Source organism: Anabrus simplex, chromosome 4, assembly GCF_040414725.1.
Source record: "Anabrus simplex isolate iqAnaSimp1 chromosome 4, ASM4041472v1, whole genome shotgun sequence".
NCBI lineage: Eukaryota > Metazoa > Arthropoda > Insecta > Orthoptera > Tettigoniidae > Anabrus > Anabrus simplex.
The window spans coordinates 77925043-77946879 of NC_090268.1; the positions used below are offsets into that span (position 1 = coordinate 77925043).

Consider the following 21837-nt stretch of genomic DNA (forward strand, 5'->3'; position numbering starts at 1 on the left):
TGAATTGGCCGCCACGTAACGCTAATCTTCGGCTAGGAATTTTCCGCCACCGACGGCGACAAGCTGTTGCACCAACGTTTAACAGTGACAGCGTGAGGCAGTGTCAGACCAAAGAGAGTAGAGAGAAAGAGAGGAAGGATTTTCGCGACTTCTCCGTGATGATGAGCTCGTCAATTCCCCGCGAGAATCGTTAATAAGCTACAGACATGAGTCAAAGTATTCAAAAGGTACACATCATCTACCCTGTATTTCGACTCATTGAAGTCCGGACATCTATGCATTTAGTGGACCGAGCTCGATAGCTGCAGTTGCTTAAGTGCGGCCAGTATCCAGTATTCGGGAGATAGTGGGTTCGAACCCCACTGTCGGCAGCCCTGAAGATGGTTTTCCATGGTTTCCCAGTTTCACACCAGGCAACTTCCGTGGCTGTACCTTAATTAAGGCCATGGCCGGTACCTTCTCACTCCTAGCCATTTCCTGTCTCATCGTCGCCATAAGACGAATCTTTGTCGGTGCGACGTAAAGCAAATAGCAAAAATTAAATAAATAAATAAATAAATAAATAAATAAATAAATAAATAAATAAATAAAGAATAATTAGTGGGTAGGTTCAAACACCATATACCTAGAGATATTTACTTCAATATAGCTGGCTTATGTTGGTTGTGCAGTTCTGATAGATTTTGAAGATTCCATCGAATTTTTCTTGTTGGTTAATTTACTGTAGGCCCTATAACCAAGGGATATGATGATAGTTTCATGTGCATTCTGAGAAGCCATTAGATTTATGTTTTTGAACAGGTGAAAATGAAAATCCACAGCCTGTTTCCAGTCATTCGACCGGGTCAGGAATGGAATGAATGAAACCCCCATCTAGCGGCGATGATAGGAATTGTGTCGGCTGCCGAACCCTGTCACACTTCTCCGGGGCAATGATTAATGACCGACTGATGAAATGAAATGATAGTGGAGAGTGTTGCTGGAATGAAAGATGACAGGGAAAAACCGGAGTACCAGGAGAAAAAACCTGCCCCACCTCCGCTTTGTGTAGTACAAATCTCACATGCAACGATCGGGATTTGAACCACGGAACACACCGGAGTTATGAGTCAATATTACATAACAAATCCTGATCAAAATAATAGTAATAATACATTTTGAGTACGCTGTACGCTCTCGAGAAATACTGAAGTTTCATTCTATGAAAATGTATTCTTTATCAATAAAAAAAGGGCATAATTTACTGTGTGAATATCAAAACGTTTGTTCTACAAAATGGAATTCTAATGTTGTTTTACTCGACGCCTTACTGTGCCTATGAACGAACAGACTTTCTAAGTTATTCAGTGGTGTGAAAAAGCTCTCTTGTAGGGATTAAGCCGTTCGAAGGCGAGCGTATATATCTCCGTAGAGTAATGAGTGAATTCCAATGTCTTTACCACCACCTTACCTCCCTCAGCCGCAGCAGATGAAGCTATGTGATTACGTCGCTCTACTTGGTCGAGCTGTAACTAAGAGCTATCCTGCGTGATGGAAACACGCACGCAACCAGGCACCGAAAACTTTTTAATATTATTCAGTTTTCCTAAGAGATACTTCCTTCTCTGATGACAAGTTGCTCTTGCAGCCATTCATAAAATACCGGTACATCTACGGTTACGTGCCAGATGCGACCGCGCCGGATGCGACCCGGCCATTATCGTGCCATTAGCGACCGAGTGGATAAGCATCGTGCCGCATGCGACCCATCAATCACTTACAATTGATCTGCATTAAGGGCTGTCACCAAGTGGCAGATTGCTGATAAGTAGCTAACTTGGTCTTTTCTAAAATAAAGGTCTGACACCGTGGTCAGCAGGTTCGAGTGCCGTTGGTCGAAAGAAAAATGTAATAATGTTGCTGGCTTTACGTCCCAGTAACTACTTTTATGGTTTAAGGAGACGCCGGGGTGCCGGAATTTAGTCCCGCAGGACTTATTTTACGTGCCAGTAAATCCACCGACACAAAGCTGACGTATTTGAGCACGTTCAAATACCACCGGACTGAGCCAGGATCGAACCTGCCAAGTTAGATTCGGAAGACCAGCATCTCAACCGTCTGAGCCACTTAGCCTGGATGAAAAAAAATTCACCATCAGAATGTTGGCCGGCAGGGTAGGAAAGTTGGTGGTAGACAGTTTCTAATCACTAGGTTGCATGCCAAAAGCCGGGATTCAAATCCAAACCTTTTCACAGTATACAAATGGAGTGAGGGAATATGATGCTGTTGATGGTGATTCGGCCGTCGGATGGCGACGTAAAGCATTGAGCAGACCCCTTGGTATTATTCGAGAGGAGTAGGCTACGTGCCGAAACCGGGTTTCATCTCTCCCTACTTCATTATCATAATCCCACATCCAGACGCGCAGGCCGCCCACGGGTGTCAGGTAGAAAGACCTGCACCAGGCAAGCCGAACACGTCCTCGGACACTCTTGGTACTAATAGGACACGATGAGTAAGTAGGCCTAAGTCGTAAATAATTTCAGAGAATTAGGATCTTTTCTTTTTTTGCTAGTGGCATTACGTCGCACCGACACAAACAGGTTTTAAGGCGACGATGGGATAGGAAAGGGCTTGGAATGGGAAGGAAGCGTCCCTGGTCTTAATTAAAGTACAGCCCCAGCATTTGCCTGGTGTGAAAATGAGAAACCACGGAAAACCATCTTTAGTGCTGTCGGCAGTGGGATTCGAACCCACTATCTCCCAGATGCAAGATCGGGGCCGCGCGCCTCTAACCGCATGGCCAACTCGCCCGGTGGGAAAAGACGTAAACGCATCACCATGTTTCGTGTTGTAAAACGAGTTTCCCCCAGATGTGTTATGTAAAGTAGGGGCAGTAGCTCCTTATAGGTCTTATTGAAATGGCATTGCACTTCGTTTAGCTTACCTTATCTTGGGTGATGACACAACTTATCAAATGACAATTTGCTTATCAACGCCGGTCGCATCCGGCACGGTTACAGATTATGCGGTCGCTAGTGGCACAGGTCGCATGCGGCACAGTCGCATCTGGCACGCCACCACATCGATATCTACTGTACCGAGTGAGTGTCTGTACTCAGGGGCCAAACGTTTGCGATACAAGCCCGCCTGCCAAATTCAAATTTCGGGCCCCTTCAAATAAAACGTAAAAAACCTATTTATAACAAATATAAATTTAATTACAGCAGGTATTCGTAATGTAATATATTGTCAAGCTATACGAACAAAGGGACTATTCATTATCGTAAGATTATTAAAAATAATGCATAATAGGCCTCAGTGGTTTATCAGCGAAGTTGCTGACGTATCGGTTATAATAATTTGTTCGATTACAAAAAAAGCTAGAAGAACATAATTGAATCAAAAAATGTTCAAATAAAGTTTGAAAAATATCAAACTTTACAACTGATAAGTCTAATCGATTATTAATTTCGGAACCGAGTCCACTGATTGCTAGTACCCCAACATCTTATTGGAATTATACATTGTTGTCGAATAAATGTGTGACAAAAGTTAAATGTTCAGCAAATGTGCGTATAAAATATACCTTACTACCTCGGGTGCAGTACACATCAACAAAATATATTCTAACTAAAATATGATATTTTGATATCAATACTTTTATTGTTGTGATTGTTCAGCTCCATGGCTAAATGGTTAGCATGCTGGCCTTTGGTCACAGGGGTCCCGGGTTCGATTCCCGGCAGGATCGGGAATTTTAACCATAATCGTTTAATTTCCCTGGCTCGGGGGCTGGGTGTATGTGTCGTCTTCATCATCATTTCATACTCATCAAGATATGCAGGTCGCTTACGGCCGTCAAGTCAAAAGACCTGCATCTGGCGAGGCGAACTTGTCCTCGGACACTCCCGGCACTAAAAGCCATACGCCATTTCATTTTCATTGTTGTAATTATTTTTCAATAATTTGGTGCAGGTCTTCTGTGAGGAGTATGTCACGGTGTTGCAAGTGACGGCAAGGACAAGCATTTGTTTACAGCTATGATGTGTTGCAACAAACTGCACCTTAGTGAAACCAAATGGCAATTCCTCTGCGAAAAAACAAACAAACAATTTCGACAGATTCTACAAAACCGTCCTGATGATTTCCGTGCAGAGTAACATTAGTCTAGATATATATTACTTATACAGTATACAGTATATATTTTATTTGTGAGGAGTCTGCGGGGCCCCTTAAAGGTCCGAGCCCCCCTGCATTGCAGGGCCTGCAGACCTTAACGTTACGCCCCTGGATGTACTGTTGGGGTCATGTACTTATCAGCTTCCATTCGGGAGATAGTGGGTTCAAACCCTACTGTCGGCAGCCCTGAAGATGGTTTTCCGTGCTTTCACACCAGGCGAATGCAGTGGTTGTTCCTCAATTGAGGTAACGGTCGCTTCCTTTTCACTCCTAATCCTTTCCTATCCCATCGTCGTTATAAGATCTCTCTGTGTCGGTGCTACGTATATAAGTTATACTACTGTATCCTCCATTTGAAAATGAAAATTCACAGTCTGTTTCCAGTCATCCGACCGGGTTAGGAATGGAATGAATGAAGCCCCCATATTGCGGCGAGGTTAGGAATTGTGCCGGCTGCCGAAGCTTGTCGCACTCCTCTGTTGCAATTCTTCATGAATGACAGATGAAACAAAATAATAATAATAGTGTTATTTGCTTTACGTCTCACTAACTACTCTTACGGTTTTCGGAGACGCCGAGGTGCCGGAATTTAGTCCCGCAGGAGTTCTTTTTACGTGCCAGTAAATCTACCGACACGAAGCTGACGTATTTGAGCACCTTCAAATACCACCGAACTGAGCTAGGATCGAACCCGCCAAGTTGGGGTCAGAAGGCCAGCGCCTCAACCGCCTGAGCCACTCAGCCCGGCATGAAATAAAATGATAGCAGAGATGTTGCTGGAATGAAAGATGATAGGGTAAACCGGAGTACCCGGAGAAAAAAACCTGTCTCGCCTTCGCTTTTTCCAGCACAAATATCACATGTAGTGACCGGGATTTGAACCACGGAACCCAGCGGTGTGAGGCCGACGCGCTGCCACCTGAGCCACGGAGGCTATCCTCCATTTGGTTTTGTTAATTATTTGTTTGAAGTTATTCTACATTTGTTTATCAATCCGCAATGCTTGCATTTGTATACAGTTTGCAGCATGTATAAGTGTAATTACAGGGGTATTAAAGTTGGCTTCCACAGTGAACACCGAAGGACATAAAAGTCTGCAATTAAAAGAATGTGTACATAATGGGTTTAAAATAACACGCCCGCGGTAATAAATCATAAGTTGAGCGCGGATTTGTCTATGAAATGTATGTGGTTTCTTTTTCACATTTAAAGATATGTGGTATTGTATTGGAATACCCTTATGAGACTATTTAACCGTCGTTTGATGGTGCAAATAAACGGACATTCCGCAGGGAGAAGGAAACAATTTAATTTTTATTACAAAAATGCACATTTTACTCGTAATTGTTGTATTAGGTTATTACTTTATCCCCTTTTATAATAATAATAATAATAATAATAATAATAATAATAATAATAATAATAATAATGGCATTGGATCACGTCAGTTAAGTCAGATATGGAACAACTAGATATCCCACCGGGACAAACTCATGACCGACTACTGTTCCGTCAAGCCATCCGACACGGAGTTTTCCCAACGTCCCTTACAAGTAAGAAGACTACAGGAACTAAGTGGACCGAGGAGAGAAAGCTGGCTCATAGTCAGCAAATGAAGGAGTATTGGAAGAAGAAGAAAGCAACAACTTTACCCAAGAGTAGATACGAGCCCCGTGGTCCTCAGTAGGCCTAAACTACAAAGAAGAAGAATGGCATTGGCTTTACGTCACACTAACTGCTTATACGATTTTCGGAGACGCCGAGGTGCCGGAATTTATTTTAAATTTTCCTTTCTGTTACAATATTGGTTTACGACGCACCGACACAGATATTTCTTATGACGACGACGGGATAGGAAAGGGTTAGGAGTGAGAAGGAAGCGTCCGTGGCCTTAATTAAAGTACAGCCTCAGCATGCCGGAATTTAGTCTCGCAGTTCTTTAACGTGCCAGTAAATCTACCGATGCGAGGCTGACGTATTTGAGCACCTTCAAATACCACCGGATTGAGCCAGGATCGAACCTGTCAAGTTGGGGTCTCTCTTTTATCAAAAGCTAATAACTAGTAATGGAAAAATATACAATCAATTGTGTATAAAACGAAAATAATAAGAAAAACTAACACATCTCTGTGTAACGGGGGTGAGGAGGCGGGGGGAGGGGGTATACCCTTGTTTAATGTGATATGATATTGCGCAGTTAAGATTATGAGCAAAACTAGACGAACTTGATGAGCTGTCGTACAGTCAAAGCAAATTCTATCCGTACAGGAATGCCAACACGTAGTAAGGGGGTTCCCCGTGTTTCGTCAGTCTCCAGCTCAATTACGAGTTGATGCATGAAGACTGAAAGGGCATTTCCACTGCATGAAACAATCTTTTCTAACGTAAGAGTGTAAAAGCACGATTTACCACAAAACATATTGTTTATTTTACTTGTGTTCATTCATTTCTGCATATAATGATGAATATATACATATATCGTCAAAGCCTCCGTGGATCAGGCGGCAGCGCGTTGACCTCTCACTGCTGGGTTCCGTGGTTCAAATCCCGGTCACTCCATGTGAGATTTGTGCTGGACAAAGCGGAGGCGGGACAGGATTTTCTCCTGGTACTCCGGTTTTCCCTGTCATATTTCATTCCAGCAACACTCTCCATTCTCATTTCATTTCATCTGTCAGTCATTAATCATTGCGACAAGCCTCGGCAGCCGGTACAATTCCTATCCTCACCGCAAGATGGGGGCTTCATTCATTCCATCCCTTACCCGGCCAATGACTGGAAAACAGATTGTAGGTTTTCATATACACATATCGTCGCTTCTATGCAAAACCACGAATGTGACAATGCTTCTCCAACCCATTATTCTCTTAAGACTGGGCACGCCTCACAGCCACATATTAATATGCAGTCCATCAGAAAAATTTTCGTTCAGTTCATTTTCCTATGCGCTTGTGTAAACGAAAATGAACCTTAAATACATCATACTCTAGGAGTGGGTAAATAGGTCAAGCAAACATTCCTACAGTACGGTGCAGTAAGGTTCATTTTCCTTTACACACTGTTCTGATGGACTGTATATCAATATGTGGCTAATAAGAGGCATATCCAGTCTTAAGGGAAATGATGGACAGGAAGAGCATTGTCACATTCGTGGTTTTGGCATAGGAGCTACGATATACACATTTTTCGTACAAACTCACTCACTCACTCACTCACTCACTCACTCACTCACTCACTCACTCACTCACTCACTCACTCACTCACTTCCAAATCTGGCTCCGTGGCTGAATACAATGCTGTGGTCTTTGAACCGTAGGATTCTGGCTTGGATTCCCGGCCGAGTCATGCGATTTTAAAACTGTATGATTAGAGTTGTCCCTCATGGAGCTGGCCGTTTGTTCTTCCCCCAGCATTTGTACAACTTACCATATAACTGCTCTACACTCTGCGACAGACTTTCTTCAATAACACGAAAAGTCCCCACATTACAATTAATTATTTTTTGAAATATTCTATCTGAAGAGGAGCGCGATGAACTTGTAGAAGTGATCTGTAATGGTTCGTTGAAAATATTTTTCAAACGATGTACTCATAATCAATTCTGGGTTAAGGTATTTTCTGACTAAAAGGAAAAGTGTGAAAAACTTTGAAATGTATCGTTCAATTTTGTTCTAGATATCTTTGTGAGCAAATAGTTTGGATATATTGTAATCTACAGAACAAACATAGAAATCGCCGCTATTTTGATCCTGATTTAATATTAAATGTAGGAAATATAGAATCAGATATTGAAGGAATTTTCTAAAACAAAAATAAGCATACATTCGCCCAAGATATTTAAATGAAGAAGTTATGAGTCTGTACTTTATAATTCTAATCCTCTATTAATGAAGGTTTTTTTTGCAAATGTACTCTATTTATACAATATGATTGTTAAAAACTAGAAAATAGGGGGTCTAGCTAGCTCTTCAACTAACTTTACAGCCACGAGTTGCCACTGGCTTTTGTGTAGGTACATGGCTTTTTAAAAATTTTTTACAAGTTGCTTTACGTCGCACCGGCATGGATAGATCCCCTGGTGACGATGAGATAGCAAGGGGTTAGGAGTGAGAAGGAAGCGGCCGTGGCCTTAATTAAGGTCTGGTGTGAAAATGGGAAACCTAGGAAAACCATTTTCAGGACTGCCGAAAGTGGGGTCCGAACCCACTATCTTCCGAATGAAAGTTCACAGCTGCGCAACCCTAACCGCACGGCCAATTCGCTCGGTGGTACATGGCTTAAAATACAATGTATTCGTTGCTGACAAATCAGCAATGAGGAGGTAATTATGAATCACCGCATGGAATGATGCTACCCGTATAACAGGAAAGCTCCACACTGATAGATAATGTACAGTATTTATCCTGGAAACAAATAGGGATAGCTGTCCCTGTCTTAAGAAAGTGGGTTGATATTAACATGTTACGGTATAAAGATGACCACAACAGACTTCATAGACTTCGTCATGAGCGCGGTGGTTAACGGGCAACACTGTTTTTTGTGTTCGGACGTTGAAACCCGGTGCTGATAGCATATTTGTATGCGTATTTCAGTTCCATGTAAACCACAATAATGAATACTATCGGTAATTATGGTCACATATCACATTCAACGTACTCCACTATGTTTGTGTGTTAGCCAACAGGGAACCAATGTTCTGTAACATCGACGCGGAGTTCACTTCTGCAGCATACTCCGCCCGTCTTCATCCGAGAGTCCACCGTACACAGGTTGCACCTTGTAACGGTTCAAATCCCGTTACAAGGTGATATCTGTATTATTATTATTATTATTATTATTATTATTATTATTATTATTATTATTATTATTATTATTATTATTTTCTCTGTATTATTATTATTATCATTATTGCATAATTAATATCATTATTATGTCCGTATTATTATTATTTCATCTGTGAGATTACTATTATTGTAATATAATTATTATTCAATTCGATTCTGCAATGCTTGTCGCTTGCGTGATTGTAGTTAACTGTATGCATATATACGTGTGTGTAGATTAACGCTAAAGATATGTACAGTAAAGAGTTGCTGTATATTCGATGTGGATATGACACTGCTACATTGTGCAATACTGCTGGAGTAAATGCAGAGTCATCGCAACGTCATCGTGAGCATTTAGCGATGAGCTCAGATTCTTTGAGTATCCCAGGCCGTTCGGGGCTATTTCACCAATGTAGGTAATATATGTCGCGAGGTGGGAGTAGATCATTGTTATTTCTGGAGGTTACGTAGGTGCGTCAACCTATGTCTATAAAAGGTGGCTGCATATTGTAGCGTCAGTCATTATTCAATTGGAAGGCGAGGCGACAGTTGGTCGGAGTGTGAACGAGATGGAGAGACCTCAGTTGGTCAGTCAGTCATTATTCTACTGGAAGGAGAGGCCACAGTTGGTCATTAAGTGAACGGGATGGAGTGGACTCAGCCAGTCAACGGGAGTCATTAGTTAAACGGAAGGTGAAGAGAGAAGTGGATGGTGAACAGTGATGGAGTCATACCATACAGACTTACAAAGAAGTCATATGATATGGAGAAGAAGCAGTCACATGGATACATCACCAAATTAGGCGTGACACATCTACAGTAAACACCAGATCTAAGGAATACGTCGTAATTACACTCAAAGTGTTGAAGGTACAGTCAAGTGAACCAGTGAGGGATATATTTCGTATAAATTGTTGAATGTCCGGTCAAGAAGAATTCAAATTCATGCCTAGTTCCTTTCAGTTGCAATGTTATAAGTTCATATTCTCATCTGTTTTATCGCAACAAGACTGACTATTTTTTATATACAATTTCAAGAAAATATTTCTTTCTATCAAATTAATCTTTCGTTTCATTTATACAGTAACATTTTTTAACCTCAAATTTAATGGGGAAACCGAACGCCAATCTCCATTTCCCAGAACTTATACGGTATGTTGTCAAAAGTAAGCTTATTACCCCACACCCTAGAGATAGTCAAGATTTTCATTCTATTATCGCTACACTGAGTTGTAGCTGGCGCCCTTCAAATAACGTATGTGTAAGTAAGCAGGTAAGAAGTAAGTGTGAGTACAAGGTTCGACGATTGGGTATTTTCCATTTTAAATGCAGATATTTCATATTTTTCATTTTAAATGCAGATGAGTATGTCTTAAATTTACTAAAGGAGTTAGGAACTCCACAACCTCTACTATATTATTTACATATGCTTGTCTGAATAACTGAACTCGCCTATTTCTTGTATTCCAAATCGATTCTTCGATGCAGCACACTTATCGATGATGTCTTCATGGAATGGCTATTCCTTCATTAACTGTAATGGAAGTTCTTTCTGATTAACAATATTCCCTAAAGAAGAAAGTCTCTCTTTTGAAATTGCAATCCTGAGGTATGGTTTTAAACATTTCAGTTCAGACGACGTAAGCTTCTTTCCACAGATGATGTAGTAGAGGAGATGGACAGAATAAGGGAGAAAGATTTATAAGGTCCGTAGAAATGTCCTTATCCACAAGAAGCATTTCTAACATTCTTTCGTTGAAAATCAGTCTGCACTTCTCATCGGCATATAAAATAGATAATTGATTTCGAATAAAACACACCCTATACCACAAACAGGATTCTTATTTAAAACAGCACACGATTAAAAAGGGAAGCGTAACCCACACTGGAAGATGAAACATGTATATTTCTTATTACTTCGCCCAGTGCTTCATTGCACGCCTCTAACTGTGTCGGATGACGTCACGGTTGTCATAGCAACCATCGAACTAAGCTCTACACCCGGAGGTTGAGCAGCGTGATGTAGTGGTGGTGGTGATTATAGTTTTAAGAGGAAGTAAAACTAGACAACAATCCTCTAAAATTATAACACTAACCAGAGAGAGAGAGAGAGAATGGAAGGGATCCGACACTACGAAAAATGAATGTATCGGCCAAAGAAAGACAAGGGTTACGAAGGGCGTGAAAACGTAAGACTCTCTAGATCTCCATACGTAATACTGTCGGGATCGGAAAAGAACAAGAGTTGACCAAGGGAGGTCGGATAGGATAGATGAAAATGAGGAGTCTGACACAGGTAAGTAGAAGCAATGCCAGGGCTCAGCTAAAGGCCCCGTGGACACCAACTCACGCTGCCAAGTTAAGAGCTCCTGGGGCCCCTTTTAGTCACCTCTTACGTCAGGCAGGGGCTACCGTGGGTGTTATTATAGCAGTGTGAAAGGAAGACTATTACACTTTTCCAATCACTGTGGTCTGAATTACACAGCACTCACTGCCTAAACAGTAAGAGTCCGTTGCCTTTCCAGTACAAAACTACATAGATAGGCCCTACGTTTACATTAAAACCAGCATACGTGACAAGGAATATAAATATTAAACATAATTTTGATCATAATAACTGGTGAGGTGCCATTTCACCTAATATCTCCCAATAATCGCACCTGTTGGATTATAAACTGCCGGTAGCATAAATTCGAAGAAATTCATCCAGGCTGAATGGTTAGCGTATTGGCTTTCGGTTCATAGGATCATGTGTTCGCTTCCCAACCGGGTTGGTGGTTCTAACTGTGTCTGGTTAATTCCTCCGGCACAGAAACTGGGTGTTCTTGTTCCTGTTAATAAATACATCATATACAATTATACATACAATAAGATCAACCACCAAAGGAAGGGTAATAGTGAATACATCCCTCCAAACAGTTGCCCACAGGAAGGGCATCCGGTCGTAAAACTGGGCCAAATCCACAAGAAGTGCCAACCCAAACGAACTGAGAAGAAGGTCATGAAGAAGGACCATAGATAATACTTTCTTCGGTGTAATCATCTTCCTAGATATCTGCATTAAAATTTTCATCCAGATGCCTCACATATTGCGCCAGTGTAGCACTATTTCCAACTAAAACTGGATTGATTCAGGTTTTCTCTGATAAAAATGGGATTCACAGAACAGAATCGCTACAATAATAATAATACTAATAATTAATCTACGTCGCACTGATACTGATCTTGGCTACTTCATGTTAGGTTACACTTTTTCTTCTATGGAATTAAGTGAAGTTCTGCATCGCTTCTTAAGAATGCACTTCGGATACTGAAAGATAAAGATTTTTCTACCGATACTGTCAAGAAAGTTAAATGCTTTTAGATGGTTATTCTTAGACAAGAAAGTTATGCTAATTAACCTCAATGATCCTTCAAGACATTCAAAGAGATAATACTGTTCCTTCTTCAAGACAAAGTGCTTGAGATAAATACTACTGCGGTTAACCACTGACTTGCAAATATTCGAATGAAGTGCCAGTTAAGTATCCATAATTTACTTTAGGAGAGTCGTTGGTTCTAGAGATAGAAGTAAAGAAGGCAATTTTATTTCATATATACTCTACTTGACAAACTTACACTGGCAAGAGAGCTCTTAAACAAACAAAAAAACAAACAAACAAACAAACAAACAAAGATAAATAAAATAAAATAAAATCAATAAAACAAACAGGGGGTATTTATTTAAGGCTTTTACTTCATTAACTATTACGAATACTTATTGCCAGAAAATAAGTTATTCCGGGAGGAAAAACTAACGCTCTATTCCTGAAGAGCAGCAGAAAATCAATCAATCAATCAATCAATCAATCAATCAATCAATCAATCAATCAATCAATCAATCAATACTGATCTGCATTTAGGGCAGTCGCCCAGATGGCAGATTCCTTATCTGTTGTTTTCCTAGCCTTTTCTTAAATGATTTCAAAGAAATTGGAAATTTATTGAACATCTCCCTTGGTAAGTTATTCCAATACCTAACTCCCCTTCCTATAAATGAATATTTGCCCCAATTTGTCCTCTTGAATTCCAACTTTATCTTCATAGTGTGATCTTTCCTGCTTTTAAAGACGCCACTCAAACTTATTCGTCTACTAATGTCATTCAACGCCATCTCTCCGCTGACAGCTCGGAACATACCACTTAGTCGAGCAGCTCGTCTCCTTTCTCCCAATTCTTCCCAGCTCAAACTTGAACATTTTTGTAACGCTGCTCTTTTGTCGGAAATCACCCAGAACAAATCGAGCTGCTTTTCTTTGGATTTTTTCCAGTTCTTGAATCAAGTAATTCTGGTGAGGGTCCCGTACACTGGAACCATACTCTAGTTGGGGTCTTACCAGAGACTTAGTTATGTACTCTCCTTTACATCCTTACTACAACATGTTCCACTGTTAAGAGGAGTAGTTCTCATTAGAGTTAAATCAAAATATTTTCTTTCTATTAATATAGTGGAGTGTATTACCAGTGTAAGTTTCAATTTTTTTTCCCTTCAGCTCTCATCGAAACTGACTCTCTTGCGCGGTACTATTTTGGGTTCTAAGATTCTTGCACATTTTATCTAAGGACTTTTCCATTCCGTTCAAAATTGTCCATGATTTGAATGAATGAATGAATGAATGAATGAATGAATGAATGACTGACTGACTGACTGACTGAATGAATGAATGATTGAATTAATTAATTAATTAATGTTCATCTTTCCTTATCACGGATAACCAGCAATTGTGAAGAGTATGTTCACTTATTGTAATTATTACTAAACATCCAGTTAATTATTTATGAAGTACTGAGTATATTTGAACTTGCCCGCACAGTGACCATGATAGCTAAGGCGTTGAAGTCTAAACGGTTTGACGCAGTGGTTAGCCGGTTCGAAAACAATTTCACCATCAGAATGCTCGCCGGCAGGGTAGGGGAGGTAGTGGTGTACAATTTTTATCACTAGATTGCGTGCCGATTCCAAACCTCTCCGCAGTGCTCATATGGAGTGAGGGCATACGACGCTGTTGACAGTCATTCGTTTGTCGGATGGAAGCGTTAAACCTTGAGCAGACCGCTTGGTGCAATTCGCCAGGAGTAGGCTATGAGCCGGCACTGGGTTTCACTCTCTCCCTTCCTATTATCATATATCACGCCATTCATCTCATTAACTCCTCTGAAGAGGCTGACGTCAGGAAGGGCATCCGGTCATAAAAACCCGCCACGACAGATTCATCTCACCTCATACCCGACCGCGCAGAGGAACGAGACAAGGGTTGGACAAACAAATAATTCTGAATGTATTTGAACTAACGAAATGGTATATAAATAATTAAACATATATATATGTGTGTGTGTGTACGTGTGTTACCAGGAGACCCCGTGTTCGATTCCCAGTCAGGTCAGATAATTTTTTACCTGGATGTGTGGGCTGGTTAGAGGTCTACTAAGTCCACGCGAGAACAATTGAGGAGATATCTGACTGTGTACGACACCTCCGATCTAAATAGCCAAGAACAACGGTTGAGAGGATTTGTCACGCTGACCACGTGTCACCCCGTAATCTGCAGCTCTTCGGCTGAGCAGTAATTGCTTGGTAGGTCGTTGTTGAGGGCTGTAGCAACAGAGAAAGTGACCAACATAGCAGCAGATATCAGAAAATGAAGATGGAAACTTTATGGACATGTTCAAAGACTCCCAACAACAAGGCTTACACACAAGATCATAACATATAGCAGAAAGCTGAAGGGTCTACCATGGATCCAAGAAGTCGAAAAGGGCCTCGAGAAAACTCAGATTGATGTATCAGAAATATTAGACAGAAATACGTTCCGTAAAAAAGTAAACGGATGGGTAGTACAGCCAGAGAATGAAGTTTCAAGGAGACCAGGAACGAAGTGGGAGGAAGGAAGGAAGGAAGGAAGGAAGGAAGGAAGGAAGGAAGGAAGGAAGGAAGGGAGCCCACGGAGAAAAAAAAGAAAGCCATATAGATGACCAGAAAGGCAAATCATAAAAGCACTGCGTGATCCAACAGGCTCCATCCGCAAATAATAATAATAATAATAATAATAATAATAATAATAATAATAATAATAATAATAATAATAATAATAATGATAATAATAATAATAATAATAATAATAATAATAATAATAATAACCATCATATATTCCACAAATCCTTTTCGACGTATCTTTAATTTAGACAAACTTAGATTTCCGAGATATTTCCTACATTTCTTCCGTGGTTTGAATCCACAACTGCGGACTCTGGAAGTGACCAACTGCATGTAATTTACGGTGCAAAACAAAAGGTAACTATTACCTTTAGTTTAACAGCATAAGGCGATTGATTAATGCTCGTTTCTCTGAAACAGAAGCCGATATTTTTTTTCTCCCAATCGTTCTTTCACCTGGAATACAGTATGTGGTTACTTTCATTGAGCTGTCTGTCTTTCTTTAGTGAAGTAACTCGGAAATACGATTTATCCCACCGAATATTCTGAAAGCCCACATAAATCTCTATGGACGACAACATTTCAGCTTTAAATAGCTTCCTGCACTGTCACACTTGATTCTCCCGCACAATCCACTACACACGCTCGTCACACGGATGTTCTAAGCGAGTTACCGCTAGGAGCGCCAGCAGGTAAAATATCGCCATTCGCACGAGGTCTATACCATAACATACCTTCGAAGGAATCCATGACAGAGTCTCTAAATGATAATGTTCATCTTTTGAAGCACAAACAAATTTAATCCTTAAGTAAACTCATTATTTTTTATGGCCGGCAAAACAACCCTACCTACATCACATGTTGCATGTTTGGTTTAGACCGCTCCCCGCCACTGGCTACCTTCCCCTCTGACTCGGCACTTCTCTACTGTCTTCCACTGGTACAACCTTCAATTTGCCACCACCCCTAATTACCTTGTCAGCTCCTTGAGTTTCCATTAGTTTTCTCTATTTTCTCTTACACACATACACAAGCACACACACAGAGATAGTCTATCTTATAAGTCTACGGCGCGTACCTAAGTCTGGCCCCGCCAATTTACTACCTTACGGAACAAACAAACAGTTGGTAGATGGACGTAGTAATTTACCTGTCGGTAAGTGGTATTAAACAACGCCACTACCCGAGAAACTGGCAGCGGGAAAAGAGACAGCAGGACCTTGAGAGAAGGAAGAAAAGAGAATGGCCATGATGTTATCAGTCTGTAATCAGTTTATTTGCTGCGCGGCGAATGTGGAATGCTATGCCACACAGGCTTCTAACAACGCACCATTTAGGTGTCTGTTTGCATTGAGCTAGAGGTATTGTTTAAACACTATCATTAGTTCAAAATGTCTTGTTAAAATGGTTGCACCACTACACGTTAAATTATTACTATTATCTCATGAAAAATTCAAAGTTAAAAATTGCACAAGCAATACATTCTTTTTTCTCCTTTCTCATTAGAATTTTTATATCAGATTAAAAGGAAAATTTATCGCGTAGGGAGTATGTTGTGGAAGCAAAATAAAGAGAAAGAGATGGATGGGATTCAGTTTAAAAGGTGCTGCCGTAATACATCACTAGAAAGTAGCCAATGAGGAATCAAGAGCGCTACAGAACGACCCACGACAGTGGGTAAACAACGTTCAATGTGAGCAATAAGTTATGAAAACTCGTCTATGATTGGAGAACAAACGACAAAAAAGGAAAGTACTGTAAAGGATGGTAAATCAGGCAACATTCGAAACAGTATTCAAAGGGTAATAAGTTTGGACATTTGAGGTCACCTGGAAATGAATCCTGTATGTTTTACAGTCCACATTATGGGTTCATATCTAAGAAATTATTTGTCCGAAGACTACAAAAGCCGGGCTGAGTGGCTCAGACGGTTGAGGCACTGGCCTTCTGACCCCAACTTGGCAGGTTCGATCCTGGCTCAGTCCGGTGGTACTTGAAGGTGCTCAAATACGTCAGCCTCGTGTCGGTAGATTTACTGGCACGTAAAAGAACTCCTGCGGGACTAAATTCCGGCACCTCGGCGTCTCCGAAGACCGAAAAAGTAGTTAGTGAGACGTAAAGCAAATAACATTATTATTATTATTATTATTATTATTATTATTATTATTATTATTATTATTATTATTATTAAGACTACAAAACTTAGCTCAGCTGTTAACATCTACTAGATAACAATACATGCGTTATATCAACTACATATATCTCTCTTGGTTCATGAACAGCTATGCAAATAGTAACAAATCACATTTAAGACAGAAGGGCCACTAAAAAAAAAGAAGAATGTACGCATAGTACTGTATAAGTTCCTCGCAAAAATACTTTCTCATAAACAATCACACCTATAGATATGCTTTTTGTAAGTACCATCTCCGTAACAGATGTTCTGAAGTATATTTTGGTATTGAGACATTTGATATCTTCTATAGTGGGAGTAATACAGTAGCTTTCCAAAGAATAAAATTAAAAGAAAGTACGAGGGTCATCCAGAAATTAACTTTCCATATTTAAAAAAAACATAGTTACAAGAAAAACTTTATTAGCAATCGATACAGCAATATTGGAGCTAGTTTTCGACATAATCACCACCAGAATTGAGACACTTGTCATATCGTAGGATCAACTTTTGTATGCCGGTGTCATAGAAGTCTGCCACCTGGGAATGGGACCAGCGTGTGACATTCGTCTTCAGCTCTTCGTCTTTGTGAAAATGCTCGCAGGAGGACAGGAAGTTCTTGAGGTGCAAGAAAATATGAAAATCACTGGGAGCAAGATCAGGACTGTACGGTGGACGATCAAACACCTCCCAGCCGAACTCCTGCAGGACAGATGCTGAGCGTCGAGCCGTATGTGGGCGAGCATTGCCCTGGATCAGCACAACATCTGCACGGAGAACTCCACGCCTCTTGTTTTGAATGGGCCATCACAATTTCCGCAGAAACTTTACCACAGACAAAACCTCGCAGGCGGCGGGAGAAAGAATACGAGCCGCCATTACGACCCACTGCTGCTGCGCTACTGACACCAGGCGGGACTTGTCTGGCCGGTATATGATTGATACTTCGTAAACGTCACGCATTCTCATATTTCTCGGCTCAGTAAGTTTACTTTACGGGAAAAGGAGTAGGGAAACTTAATTTCTAGACGGCCTACGTATATTACATTCGATCCTCTCTCTTACGAAGACAGTTTGCTGAGCCTCCGCAATAATATTATACTAAACTAATTTTATAAACTTCTTTGCGAAACGAACATATTTCTTAATGAAATTAAAATTTACTTCACACAGTCTTGATATTTTTCATCTTATTTATTTTATCCAGATTTCAATATGAGATAATTCTATGAAGTGTTTACATTATCTGTTCTGACACACACAAACACGCGTGTTTAATTCTTATTAGTGATTTAAGCCCACGAGGGAGCGTCTATGACTAGTTCTTTTTGCGTTTAATTATATTTTTTTTAAATATGAATTTTCAGATGAAAGACATGATTTCCTTTTTCGAAAGCTGTTGCTCGAATCAAAAAACTATCGTTATTTTTCTAAAGCGTAATCAGTTTCCTAGAAGGTAAACAAAAGCAAAGTCATTAGCCATTAGGAAAAGCTAACTAACTTTCCCCTTGCTTTTCCATCCCTAAATGAAAATATCACCACGTCATTGATTTTTCGTTGATTTTACGGTTTTAGGAGACGCAGAGGTGCCAAAAAGTTTCCTACTGCATTAACATTGAGAAGAGAAGAGAAGAGAAGAGAAGAGAAGAGAAGAGAAGAGAAGAGAAGAGAAGAGAAGAGAAGAGAAGAGAAGAGAAGAGAAGAATGATCTGGATTTAGACGGCTACGATCGATTTCCGACCCCTCAGTGATGATGTAAGGTTAGGGGAGACCGAAATGGTGATTAAAGAATAAGGAATAATGATGAAAATGTTGAGATTTAAAATTTAAGAAAAGAGATTTTCACTTCCGGCGGTGCATATGGCCCTGAGGTTCACTCAGCCTACACCAAAAATGAGTACCAGGTTAATTCCGGGGGGCAAAGGCGGCCGGACGTAGAGCTAAACACTCTACCCCATCACGTGCCGCGGTTAATAATGGTGGAAGCCTTTACCTTCCGCTCCTCCAAGGGTCTTCATGGCCTGTACGGAGGTGACTTCGTCTTTGTCTTTGTCAATTGCTATAGATTTTGAAGAAAGGTTCTTCAACGCGCTTGAAGTCACCAACATGGGTTTGTCACACTTGCAAATATAAGGAGAACGACAAATCGACTGGTTCGCTGAGGTTGGCTAATGGAAATGGTGTCAATACAGTAGAACCCCGATTAATCGAGGCGCCGTATTATCCGTGCCAAATTTGTAAATCTAAAATACATTACTTTCTTATGCAGCAATTTTTAAAAGTATCTTAATGAATACTGTTATGCGAATACGTATTATTTCAGCATAGAAACGAGGTGCCCTGTATGTGAAACAAAACTTCTGACGAACTTTAATCAGAAAGTTTTAAGTGTAAAAATGATACAAAGTTTTATTATTTTCTTTAACATTATTGAAGTTTCATTATACTGTACGTAGGCCTAGTCTACTATAAGAGAAACAATTCGTGCAGCATTAAAATATAACAACGCAGTACATAATAATATGCATTTTATTACAGCATATACAGGATGAAGCGAAATTCGCGCACTCGGGCGTCGCAGCGCGACTCCTCACTTGCCAACAATACAAAAATGTCTTTCACAAAAGTTCGTCCTGCGAGTATATCCGGCAGAAAAAGAACGTTGCAGAGTGGCAATCTGGCAACACTGTAACCACGTGTAGGGTAACTACCCATGTCAGCACGCACTAGTTGTCCTGAACAGTTGGTGCAGTGGACAGAGTTTTGGGTTAGCATGCAGGAGGTCGAGGGTTCGATCCTGGTTGAGGTGCACTTTTTATTTGCTAATTTCCATCGGACGTTACATACCGTAATACAGCAAGACGCCGATTTTTTAGGTCACATGTATCCTACATTTACAAAATTTAGTAACGCTGAACACGTTATAATGCATCTAGTAGATGAAGTGATGCGAGTAAATTCACGCCCACGACGTGGAAATGGCATCTTTAAAAGCTGACCAATGGAAACGAATGTTCGTCCATTTCTTTTTTTTTTTTTGCTAGGGGCTTTACGTCGCGCCGACACAGATAGGTCCTATGGCGACGATGGGATAGGAAAGGCCTAGGAATTGGAAGGAAGCGGCCGTGGCCTTAATTAAGGTACAGCCCCAGCATTTGCCTGGTGTGAAAATGGGAAACCACGGAAAACCATTTTCAGGGCTGCCGATAGTGGGATTCGAACCTACTATCTCCCGGATGCAAGCTCACAGCCGCGCGCCTCTACGCGCACGGCCAACTCGCCCGGTCGTCCATTTCTAGGATCGTAGTATGTAAGTGCAAATGGTTTCTAGAGGACGCGCTGCAATCGCTGTTGACGATTAAGATGCCAGATACCATACCACGTAGACTTCATTTACGAAATAAAAGAAACATACGCCTCAAACCAGAATCGACCCCATCGATCTCCTGCATGCTAACCCAAAACTGTATCCACTGCACCACCTGTACAGCACGTGTGAAATGTGCTGACAGAGGTAGTTGCCCTACATGTGGTTACAGTGTTGCCAGATTGCCACTCTTCAACGTCCTTTTTCTCCCCGATATACTCGCAGGACGAACTTTTGTGAGAGACATTTTGTTATTGCTGGCATGTGAGGAGTGGCGCTGCGATGCCCGAGTGCGCGAATTTCGCTTCACCCTGTGTATCTACTGTTTGTATTATCTACATAGTGCAGTTCATTATTTATTGCCGAAATAAACATGAATGTGTTTGTTTTTAAATAGTATCTAATACAGTAAGATATGAGAAGTAGTTCGGTGATACAGCGTGACCGTCCGTATTATCAGAGTTGGCCTCAGTCCATACTACCTCGGATAATAGGGATTCTACTATAATTTGTCTATATGGTAGTCGTGAATGAATCGTAGTATCTCGGCGCGAGTGGTTGAAAGTCTAGGCTAAATATGATCACAGGAAAATTCAAGGAACGTGAAAAGGAACATCAAAACTGGAGATATAGATTTGCAAATCTTATTTTCTTATGACAGTAGAGATCACCTTATATTTCCTGCAGCTACTTCGGTATAAAGCCAGAGATAGAAATAACGAGTGTTTGTCAGTAGATAGAAGACATTGCGTAAATTATGTCAAAGTTATACCAACCTCTATAGCACGTCGTATATGCAACCCAGCAAGCACCCACGTCTTGTTAATCGTCTACCCTCCAGGCAGCGAAACGCTGAAGCCATATATCAACCTGCCAACACCTTGTGCTTGCATGTCTACTTTTCTCTGCCCCACCTGGGAGAACATTTTAAAAATCAGCGTTCCGATTCTACTGTACTAAAAATGCAATTTAAATTTATATGAAGCCCTGGTCTGCATGCTGTAGCAGGCAATGAAAAACCAGAAGAACAACCTTGGTTTACATTCCAATAACAAAGAGTGGTATGACAGAAGATTTAAAATGGCAAATGTCTTCATTGATGGGACAGTTCTTGGTTAGATTTCTACTTTTTCGGGCTATATCACATCAAGAGCATATATCTCTTTTTTTTCTGCTAGTGACTTTACGTCACACCGACACAGATAGGTCTTATGGCGACGATGGGATAGGAAAGGGCTAGGAGTTGGAAGGAAGCGGCCGTTGCCTTAATTAAGGTACAGCCCCAGCATTTGACTGGTGTGAAAATGGGAAACCACGGAAAGCCATTTTCAGGGCT

The 21837-nt window shown here is 40.7% G+C and overlaps 1 protein-coding gene across 1 annotated transcript in view; it reads right to left on the reverse strand.

Annotated features, from left to right (window-relative positions):
• Window positions 1-19242, reverse strand: part of ush (Zinc finger protein ush) — a 108269-nt gene extending 89027 nt beyond the window's left edge. The window contains exons 1-2 of the mRNA XM_067146016.2: window positions 19128-19242; window positions 17605-17901 (exon numbers count right to left, since the gene is read on the reverse strand). Coding sequence (XP_067002117.2) covers window positions 17605-17901; window positions 19128-19242 — 412 coding nt within the window. The remainder of the gene's footprint in view (window positions 1-17604; window positions 17902-19127) is intronic.
• Between the last annotated feature and the right edge of the window lie 2595 nt (window positions 19243-21837).